At 38.4% G+C, this 12,169-nt stretch overlaps 1 protein-coding gene across 1 annotated transcript; it reads left to right on the forward strand.

Moving 5' to 3' along the window:
- The first annotated feature begins 8,775 nt into the window (after positions 1 to 8,775).
- Positions 8,776 to 9,804, forward strand: LOC142612387 (uncharacterized). Its single transcript, XM_075784482.1, has 4 exons — positions 8,776 to 8,874; positions 8,920 to 9,066; positions 9,130 to 9,290; positions 9,396 to 9,804. Exons 1-4 carry the CDS (start codon positions 8,776 to 8,778, stop codon positions 9,802 to 9,804), a joined length of 816 nt encoding a protein of 271 aa, XP_075640597.1.
- The last annotated feature ends 2,365 nt before the right edge of the window (positions 9,805 to 12,169 follow it).

Raw genomic sequence — 12,169 nt, forward strand, 5'->3', positions numbered from 1 at the left:
ACTTGCTCCATTCTCACAACACCAAGATCAGAAAGGAATTTCTTGAGCCAAACAGCCTCCTTTGCTGTTTCACAAGCAGCAACGTACTCGGCTTCCATGGTGGAGTCCGCAATACAAGATTGCTTAACACTCCTCCAACTTATGGCTCTACCTCCCAAGGTGAAAACACATCCTGAAGTAGATTTTCTGAAATCTAGATCTGATTGAAAATCTGAATCTGTATAGCCAATGGGAATCAAATCCTCACTATGGTAAACAAGCATATAATCTCTCGTTCTCCTAAGATACTTGAGAATATGCTTTACAGCTTGCCAATGTTTTGGTCCTGGATTTGATTGATATCGGCTGACTATGCCAACTGAATAACAAATATCTGGTCTAGTACAAAGCATGGCATACATGAGACTTCCCACTGCAGAAACATAAGGAACTTGTCTCATCATATTTTCTTCCTCTTGAGTCTTAGGCCTTCGGTCATCAGACAAAGGAACTCCATGTCTAAAAGGAAGCAATCTTTTCTTAGAGTTTTGCATGTTAAACCGTTCTGAAACCTTATCTATATATCCAGCTTGTGATAAACCTAACATCTTATTCTTGCGATCTCGCCAAAGCTTGATCCCTAGAATAAAGTTAGCCTCACCCAAGTCCTTCATATCAAATTGGCTTGACAACCAAACTTTAACCGATGACATTACCCCTACATCATTCCCAATGAGTAGAATATCATCAACATAAAGCACCAGGAACATTACTACTTTGTCTCGATGCCTTTTGTACACACATGGTTCATCAAGATTTTGTTCAAAACCAAATGACTTGATTGCTTGATCAAATCTAATGTTCCATGACCTAGATGCTTGTTTAAGTCCATAAATGGACCTATTCAACTTGCATACCATATGCTCTTGGTTTTTCGCTATGAAACCTTCTGGTTGCAACATGTATATTTCTTCTTCAAGATTGCCATTAAGAAATCCAATCTTGACATCCATTTGTCAAATCTCATAATCATAATGAGCAGCAATGGATAAGAGAATTCTGATAGATTTAAGCATGGCTACTGGCGAAAAAGTTTCATCATAATCAATACCTTCTTTTTGTGTATACCCTTTCGCCACTAGTCTTGCTTTAAAGGTTTCAACATTTTCATCTATCCATCTCTTTCTCTTGTAAACCCATTTGCAACCAACAGGTTTAATGCCGTTAGGCGCCTTTACAAGATCCCATACATGATTGGAATCCATAGAATCCAATTCAGATTTCATAGCTTGGACCCAATAATGTGCATCTATATCATTCATTGCTTCATCATAAGTGTAAGGATCCGATTCAGCCTCTTCTGAGATAGCCTCATAAGTTTCTCCCAAACCTATGAATCTTATAGGAGGCCGAACAATTCTCCCACTACGACGAGGCACCTGTGTACTAGACATCTCATGAGTAGTATCTTGTGGTGTATCTAATACAGTCACATTATCCCTAGTTTCATCCATTGGTTGTTCAACTATCGGTTCATTCATTTCAGCCAAGACAACTCTACTTCTAGGAGTAAAATTATTCATATAGTCATTTTCCAAGAATTTGACATTTGTGCTAACAAACACTCAATTATCCTTATGACTATAGAATAAACCTCCAACTGTTCCTTTTGGATACCCTACAAAAAATACCACTTATGTTTTAGACTGTAACTTGTCAGACTTTCCTTTCAACACATGTGCTAGACAACCCCAAATGTGAAGATGTCTCATACTAGGCTTACGCCCATTCCACAACTCTACAGGTGTTTTAGGAATAGACTTCGAAGGTACTAAATTCAGAAGATACATTGCAGTATTTAAGGCATATCCCAAAAAAGAAATTGGTAGAGTCGAATAACTTAACATAGACCTAACCATATCTAAAAGAGTCCTATTCCTTATTTTTGCTACACCATTTTTTTGTAGAGTTCCAAGTGCAGTCAACTGGGATATAATCCTATTTTCAGTCAAGTAATCCTTGAAATCACCAAGACGGTATTCGCCACCTCGATCCAATCGAATGGCCTTTATGTGTTTACCCAATTGATTTTCAACTTCAGCCCTAAACTCTTTGAACTTTTCAAAGGCTTCGGACTTCCGTTTCATTAGGTACACATAACCAAATCTAGAGTAATCATCAGTGAAAGTAATGAAATACTCATAGCCACCTCTTGCTTTGATTGACATAGGACCACATACATCTGAATGTACTAGTTCTAGCAAATCTTGCGCTCTTCTACCTTTTGCATTAAAAGGTCGTTTGGTCATCTTACCTTCCAAACAAGATTCGCAAATTGGAAAACCATCAAAGTCCATGGGCTATAAAAGTCCATCTTTGATTAGTCTTTGAATCCTACTTGAATTAATATGACCTAAACGCAAGTGCCATAGATATGCACCATTAGTAGAAGAAAACTTTCTCTTTAATGATTTCACATGAGAGTTACTATCTAATTCAGAATTGTATAATTCATGCTTATCAGGAGTTAAAATATAAAGACCATCTACAATATTGCCAGAACAGATAAACACTTTATCCTTCTTTATTACAACATTGTCTTTCAGGATAACACAATATCCATGTTTACCTAAGTAAGTTACAGAAATTAAATTCCTACGAACATTAGATACATACAAACAGTCTTCCAATATTAAAACTCTAAACTTAAAACACAAATTAAACACTCCAACAGTTTCAACTGGAATCTTGCTCCCATCAGCCAAAGTAAGAAATAGTTCTCCCTCATTCAACTTTCTGGTCTCCTGGAACCCCTGCAAAGAATTGCAGATATGATTAGTACAACCTAAATCCACACACCAGGAATCTGTTGGATTCTGTACCAAACATATTTCAAGAAGAAATGAACTTTTCATACCCTTATTCTTGGTAGCCTTGTATGTTGGACAATTCCTTTTCCAATGTCCTTTCTCACCACAATGGAAACACTTTCCTTTGGTTTTCTTTCCTTTGTTGGCAACCCCTAAGGCAATTTGTTTACCACCATTCTTAGTGAAGTCCTTCTTCTTCTTCTTCTTCTTCTTACCCTTGCCTTTCGACTTAGGTTGAGAAGTAGAAGCTTCACCCACATTGGCTTCAACACTAGAAGTACCAAGGATGCCTTCCGCCGCCACTAACTCATTCATTAATTCAGACAAAGAATAAATCTTTTGTTCATATTATAATTAAGTCTGAATTCCTTGAATGATTCTGGTAGTGACTAGAGTATCATATTCACTTGGGATTCTCCATCAATGTCGGCACCTAAAACTTCTAATGTGTTTAGATTAGCAATCATCCTAAGACAATGCTCTCTCACTGAACTTCCTGCAGCCATTTTGGTATTATAAATTTGCCTCATGGTTTCTTGCTTTGCAGAACGGCCTTGCTCACCAAACATCTCCTTCAGACTATGCATTATGTCCGAAGCAAGTTCTACATCCTGCATTTGATGCTGTAGAACATTTGAGATAGATGCTAGGATGTAGCACTTGGCCATCTCATTAGATTTCTGTCAACGATCATATCGCTGTTTTTCCTCAAGAGGAGCATCTAATGAAGGAAAGTTAGGACATGGTTGAGTAAGCACATATTTGTGCTCTTCAACAGTAAGAACAATGTCCAAATTTCTTTTCCAATCAATATAGTTAGATCCAGTCAGTTTGTTTTGGTTAAGAATAGAAACAAGTGGGCTAAATGATGCCATGACAAAATCTGAAAATAATAAACATGAATATAATAAGTAAATTGGACATTATCAATTTAGCATAAAAGCATATAATATGGAACCTTAATAAAACCATAAAATAATATATGCAACGATAATCCAATCTCATATTCAATATCCCTCAGCATAGAGTGAACATAAAATACTATGATTGATTGAGAACTATTCTCATTATTAGTGCTATCATGATAACTCTTATCAAACACTAATAATATGCCGTTTTATATTTAGCCTCTAAGTAATAATAGTAAAAACTCAGCATAGAAGATACTAAAATACTTAGTCTAGTGTATGCCATTGTCTAGAATCATGTGTAACCACATTTCATCCCTTTAACAGGCTTATTTTGTAGTACCATGATAAAATACCCTCCGCATGGAATGCAAAACTCGAAGCTAAGACAAGGTGTTTATCAAACCACTATAAACCATGAAATTCAATCTTGTAGGACCATGAAATAAATACTCTCCGCATGGAATGCTAAACTCGAGACAAAGACAAAGTATATATTTCACACTACTATGAACCAACAATGAAGGCCGTGAGATCCAACCCTTGAATCTCTCTCCCACTAGATATTTTAAAATAAAGGTTTTTAAGATCAATAATGATAATAATGCTAGACACGTAAAAGAAAATATAATCCTAATCTAATTAGGAATAAATTTCATTAAACTAGCATTAACATATATAAATATATATAACGTAATAAAAATCTTTATTATATATAAAAATATATATTATATTATATATAATATAATATACAAATTAATATATATAATATATATTTAATTACATTACGTTATATATATGTATTAAATATATTATAATATATATATATATATATATATATATATATATTGTTGTCAGAAGATTAGAATCCACACGGATTCACTTTCTTCAAAAGCAACAAAAAATGGTCAAACCATGCAATGTAGTCAACCCGTGCAACAAATTCAAATCATGCAATTGAATTCCAAGCCAAACGGTGCAATGAATGAGAATAACTACCCATGTTAATAATTACCCCTATTCGAATAAACATCAAGGCAACAGATATTGAATGTTGCCGTGCAGAACAGTAATGGCTATAAATATATATATATATATATATATATATATATATATATATATATAAATTGTTTCATATGAATTCCAACGCTAATAACATTAATTCATAAAACAATGATTATCAAACCATGTCTACACTAAGATAAAAGTTTTCTTAAATTCTAAAATCCAATCACACGCTATACAATCATGATATGAAAACCTGGCTCTGATACCAATTGAAGGAAAAATTCTGGTTTTGTAATTCATACAAAACCCACAGCGGAAGCAACGAACTAGGATCTATTTCATTCATGATTGATAACGTGCACAATGTAAATTTCAGAATTTAAGAACAAGATAGCGTACTTTGGTGTGGAGAAATTCAAAACAAAGATTAGAAGCACTTGGGAACACTTTTAATATTCACTCCAATTCCACTTTACGCCCAAGACGTGTGGTCTCTCAATCAGTTTTTCAAAGGGAGAATGAAAGTGTGTCTCACACTCTGTCACACACCGTTTCTTTTTCTTTTCTAATCTCTTCTAATAAAAATTCTGTATGTTTCTCCCTTTATAACTAACTGATTATCTAATTGGGCTGGCCTATTGGGCCTTTCCAATTGGGCTTTAGTGTGTGGCTTGGAGTGGGACCAAAAGGGACCAATAAGATACTAGCTCCAATGGGCCTTGGGCTTTTCCGTCAACTCTTGACAAGTCCAAAGTTACCATTAATTATATTTAATACCACTATATAAATATAATTGCACTTTAGGCCTTATTAATAAATTATATCCCAAGACTTTATTATACACGTAACCCCTTCATAAAAATATTCGTAGTAACACAAAGTCATAAATGTAAACTGCCACTTTGTAAATTACTACATCTTATCCTTGAGTACCCGGTTTAATCCTTTAAAGTTATTTATTATATATTTATGAAATCCAATTTCATAAATATATACTTTAGTAATTTCTTACTAAAGTGGTTAGGCCTAACTCTCTGAATAACTGAAACCATTAAACTTATCTCAAAGGAATATTTTATATCTCTATCAAGAGACTATGAATTTCATCTTGAGAATATATGTTCCATCAACACTAAATGTGGCTGCCCAACATACTGAGGTTTTGACCATCACTTCAGATCTCACTCCTGATATGTCAAAGCAACCTACACTTCATGATTGGGTCCATTATTCTCTCAGGATTAAGAGTTCATGCAAGTAGAAGTCGTAAGATTTATTATTCATTTGACAGTCGTTAGAAGAATAATAAATCTCACAGCGGTCCTGTTTAATATGTTTTAACTCTTAAAACATATCAACATATCAACTAGAAGTTTCCACTTCCATGATCAAGACAAATCATCTTAGTTGACATGTTATAATCTTCACAGATGAAATGCCCAATTTCATCACCGACTACGAACTATAAATTCTGAGTTTACAAACAACTTGTGATTTACATCTTCTGTGACTTTTCACATAAATCACATACAATGCATCTCATGGACTATATGATAATGTCCCATATTCATGTTACCATTATTTTAGATAATAATAAAATAACTTTATCAATCACAATATTAAGTTATACATCATGTCATACATAATGTCATACATAATATCATACATAGCATCATACAATAGGATTTAAGGGCACTAATCCTAACAGTTGAACCCCAGCAAGTGTGCCTTTGGAGTGGCCTCGGGGAAGTTCTTGGGATTCATGGTGTCCCAAAGGGGGATAGAAGCAAACTCAGAGAAGGTATGAGCCATACTTGACATGACATCGCCAAAGACCGTAAAAAAAGTCCAAAAGCTTACAGGGAGGATAGCAGCACTCAACAGGTTCGTGTCTAAAGCAACGGACAAGCGCTTACCCTTCTTCAAGACAATAAAGCAAGCATTTGCTTGGACTGACGAATTCGAGGTAGCTTTCCAAGAATTCAAGCACTACTTAAGCAACCCACCTTTCTTAAGTCTGCCCAAGGAGGGGGAAGACCTGTATTTGTACCTGGCAGTATCAGCCACAGCCGTCAGCACAGCTTTGATTCGAGAAGAAGGTAGGAAACAACTCCCAGTCTACTACGTTAGCCAAGCTTTCCAAGGGGAAGAATCCTAGTATCCAAGGATTGAGAAGATTGCGTTTGCGTTGATAGTAGATTCGCGAAAATTGAGACCTTATTTTCAGGCGAACCCCATCTTAGTAATGACGGACCAACCCATTAAGAAGTCCATGAACAAGCTTGAGGTTGCAGGTAGAATGATCTAGTGGGCAATCGAGCTTAGCTAGTTTGACATTGAGTACCACCCCAAGACAACTATTAAGGCGCAAGCACTGGTAGATTTCATCACTGAATTTACCATCCCCGACAAGAAGGAGAGTACGAACGAAGTGATAAGATGGACAATTCAGACTAACGGTTCATCAGTCCAAAAAAGAGGTAAAGTAAGGGTCATCATCATTGTTAAGGACATATTTTATGTAGTTGGCTAATTCTTTGACAAAACGCACTTTACTTGTATTTAGGTAGATCTAGGATGTGTTTAATACTTCAAAGAACATGTTGTTCAAGTCTAGTATTAAAGCCCTGAAGATTTGACCAAGAAACAAGTGAAGAAAAAGTGTTTACTAAAGCTGGACAGATAGCTGGACACTTGCGGACAACTGCTCGACAGATGCTCGACAGATAGCTATCTATCCAGGTTTAATGAGGCTCGACACCTGCTATCTATCGAGGTTACGGAAATCAGAATTTTCAGATCTGATTTTTGAGCTAGGCTTTTGTATTTATGTAGGGTTTCTTTTCTCACAACCCTAAGCATATATAAGGCTTATTTTAGAGACCGTCACATAAGAGAATACAAGGAGAACAATTGCAAAAGGTGACCGAAGCTTTATTCTCTCTGAAAAAAGCTACTGCGTCTTTGCACCTTAGGGTTTTGTAAGCAAGTGCTTCTTGATCTTCATTGTTGATGAAGTGAAGAACTTTGTAGCCAACATTCTTCTTCTCTAGTTGGTGATTGAAGTCGTGTACTAGGATTCACGCAATTGGTTAGTCACGTACTGGGATCCGTGCATCAAATGGTGGCGTTCATATATTGAAGAGTTCAGAGGTTCTGAAGTGGTAGAAGGTTTCTACTGTGAGTTCATCTACGGGGATTGTAAAGTTTAGGGACAAAGATTTTGTACTAGATCTGAAACTTCTCTTTACTATAGTGAATTGCTTTTCGGGAAGGTTTCCCCTAGGTTTTTTACTGTGAAACTGGTTGGTTTCATTGGTTTTCCTAGGTCATCATATCTTGTCTTATTTACTTTTTCGCTGCACTTTAGTTTGACATGATATTAATGTTTATTTGTTTTAACAAGTTTTATTCATAATAAACCTAATTAATAACTTAGGTTTAAAACTTGTTAATTGTATCAACCGGGGTCTAAATTTCCCAACAATCATTACCTCCAAAGGAGAGACACTCCAGTATGGAGTTCAGTTAGCGTTCTCGGCCACTAATAACGAAGCAAAATATTAGGAAATACTGACGGGTTTAAGGCTATACTCCTCCAGAGTGATTCCAAGCTCGTCATAAGTCAAATAATGGGGGAGTTCGAAGCGAAAGACGAGAGGATGCAAAAGTACTTGAAGTTGATGAAGCTTCTGGCACAGGAGTTCTACCAAGTGGAATTCACATAGATCCCCAGAAGCCAGAATATAGAGGCAGATAAGCTGGCGAAGCAGTCGTCGTCAGAAGCAAGGCTAACAGATACAGATTTGAAGATTGAAGTCCAAAAGCACCCCAGCATTGAAGAAGTCTTTACTTTCGCAATCTAGAGCACAGGCAACTGGATGACTCCGATCATATCCTTCCTTCAAGATGGACACTTTCTACAAGAGGTTAAGGAGGCAAGAAAGGTCTAGAAAAAAGCAGACAGATTCACGATCCTAAACGGCACCCTGTACAAGAAAGGCTTCTCCATGCCGTACTTGAAGTGCGTCAACGAAGAAGAGGCCAAATACATCCTAGAGGAGATCAAGGAAGGGATTTGCGGAGACCATGCAGGCCCTAGATCCTTGGTAAGCAAAGTTATCAAAACAGGTTACTTCTGGCCTACTTTGCAGGTGGACGTGAAGGAACTCGTCAAGAAATGCGACAAATGCCAGAGGTTTAGGAATGTCCAACGCCTTCCAACAGAGAAGTTGACGACGATAGCCTCCCCATGGCCATTGCACAATGGGGAATTAACATTGTCGGCCCATTGCCCCGAGGTAAGAGGCAGGTAAAGTTTCTACTAGTCACTATTGACTACTTCACAAAATGGGTTGAGGCAGGTAAAGTTATCAACCATCACTAAAGCAAAAATTCAGAGCTTCGTATGGAAGAACATAATTTGCAAATTCGGGATTCCACAGACGATCGCATCAGACAACGGGAGGCAATTCGACAATCAAGGCTTCAAGGATTTTTGCTCAAGCCTAGGGATCAAGAACCAGTACTCATCCCCAGGACACCTATAAGCGAATGGACAAACGGAGGTGACTAATCGAACACTACTCAAGACTACAACTAGAACCCCGACAGGAGAAACCCCCTTCAGACTCACTTATGACACTGAGGCAGTAATCCCAGTCGAGGTGGGAATAACCAGCATCAGACGAGAGACGTTCCTTGAAGAATGCAACGACGATAAACTAAAGGTCAACCTGGATTGCTTGGACGAGGTCAGAGACGAAGCCTCCAACAGAATGATGAAGTATCAGCAGAAGATGGCCGAGTACTACAACAAAAGAGTGAAGCTTAAACAACTTGACATAGGAGACCTTGTCCTACGCAAAGTCACCCCGGCAACTAAGGACCTAGCCCAAGGGAAACTCGGCCCAACTTGGGAAGGACCCTATTGGGTCATCCATTACTCCAAACAAGGCAGTTATCACTTGGAGACCTTAGACAAGCAGAAACTGCCACAACCATGGAACATTGAGCACTTGAAGAAGTACCATCAATAGATGTAACAGATAATTGTATTCATTTTTTAAAGTAATAAAAGGACTATTCAGCCAATGACCTAATGCGAACAAACCTAGCAGTTTAAAAATCACAAAAATTGGCTAAGTACAAGATTCTGCATAGACGGATGTAAGTTACTGACGAAGCCAACAAATGACAAGATCCCTGAAATAAGTATAAGTCACAAAAATTGGCTAAGTAACAAGATTCCGCATAGATGGATGTAAGTTACTGACGAAGCCAAGAATGACAAAATCCCTTCACTAGGTGTAAGTCAAAGAAAAATTGGCTCTGCATAGATGGATGTAGAAAATCCTTCTCATGGGTATGGATCGAGACCATCTCAACGAGTATGAGTCAGTGAAAATTTTGACTAAGTAACAACAATATGAGTTGCTGACGCACAAGGATGAGGCAGACAGAGATTACATGCATTCACTAAGTACTACGCAAGAAAGGAGCAAAAACAAGTAAGTACTAAATTATGATTAAAGGCCCAAAAACGAGCAACCAGCATTGTGTCAACGTTATAATTAAAAGCCCATAAATACTGGGCAAAAACATTATTCTTAGATTAAAATAAAAATATTGTTCTGAAAGTAGAATTAGAAAGCCCAAAACACACGGGGCACCCAAAAAATATATAAGTAAATAAATAAAAAAGAAGTCACAGGTTCAGGCAGCTGTTGAAGGCAGAGAGGCGTCCCTAGGAGCATCACCCTCAAGAGCTGTGGACTGAGAAGCTTCACCAACTGCCATCTCCTTGTCCACCTCTTCAAGGTCTAGGTTTTCTAAATCCACTCCGACAGGATGCTTGACAAGATAGCGCCTTAGGAACTCGAAACCTTTGAAGTACCAGCTGAAGAGGACAGTGTTATACTCCTTCTTCGTCTGGAAGGCTTCCACGGACTTCACAGCAATCGTCTTGAGTTTTTCCTTTGCAGCCAAAAGTTGTTCGTCCTTCTTCGAAACTAGCTACTTTTCCACCCTCAACTCGTCGAAGATGCCCTTAACCTATTCCTTGACGGTGTTAGCCTCAACCATAGCAGCGATCAAATCTTTCTTCAGTTTGGAGTTCTCTACTTCCAAAACCTCCACCTAGGACACCGTGGACGCAACCTTCGCCTCCTGGGTAAGGAACTCTGAAGTAATGTGAAGGCTTTCCCCCAGCACCAAAAAAAAAAAAAAAAAAAAGGATGAATTCGCACAAGTACACTACCTGGACGAGCTTGTGGAGATGACAACCCACGACCTCTTTGGGAGACATGCCCGAGAATACTTTCATCTCCTTAGCAGTAAAGGTCTCTTGCACCCTTGCCAGCACAACCTCAGTGTCGTCCCAAACACTGGACGAACATGAGTCAGCTTTATCCTTTCCCTTGTCACCAGTGTGCTGCCTCTTTCGTTGGGGAATGATCTCTTCAACCGAGGTAGCCGGGGAGGCTGTCCTCGTCGTCTCAGTCCCGGGGGTGACCGGGGTAGCTGGAGTGACGGAGACCCCCTTCTCCACCACGCGCACACCTCTGGTCCCAAGGTTGGAAAGGGGCTTGTTCTTCTTGGCCCTTATTTATGTGTACATCTCCTGATTAAACTTCGTTGTCATCCTTGCAAAAGGAAAACACTTGTAAAAAAAAAAAAGGAACAACATGGACAAACTCTACAAACACCTACTCTTTTTCTGCTCAATTTCTATATTTCGCAAGACGAAGGCGGAAGGCTCTAGAGCAAGACAGTGAAAAGTTAAAGTCTGCAGGTCAACCAAATTGTCAAAATCTTCTATCATCCTCGCATACTCGATGGCCACTTCAACACGCTACTTGTATCTGCTTTTAACCTTTGGCTATCTCTTAACTATGCACGAAATAGCAGGCAAGAATGTTAGCAGTGACCAAATATGAACCAAAAAAAAATTAATAATATTGACGAAGGACTGGTGGAAAGACGACGCACCTAGACTGGGGGTTCCCCATCGATGGAGCAACCTAGGGATGTCTCCCTAAAATTTGCCAGAAAGGGTCTCCCACTCATCCCCGGAGACAAAAAAGAATCAAGACTTCCAGTACCAAAATGACGAGGGTAAGTCCCTAATGATCCTAGCTTCCTTGACCCAAGGCACTAGCTCGTAGTACCCGTACTCCTTGGATTCTCTCAAATGATACAAGTAAACGGGCTCGTCCACTTCAATCATATCCCCGTCAGTAGCAGCCAGCCATATCTCCATATAGCTGACCACTATCCTCCAGGAGTTGGGCATAAGTTGCCTAGGAGCAATTTTGAAATGATTTAAGAGCTCCATGATAAAGGGATGGACCGGGAATCTGAGCCCACTCAAGAAGGTAGCCTTGTAGAAGCATACCTCCTCAG

Source organism: Castanea sativa, chromosome 10, assembly GCF_040712315.1.
Source record: "Castanea sativa cultivar Marrone di Chiusa Pesio chromosome 10, ASM4071231v1".
In the NCBI taxonomy this organism is placed as follows: Eukaryota; Viridiplantae; Streptophyta; class Magnoliopsida; order Fagales; family Fagaceae; genus Castanea; species Castanea sativa.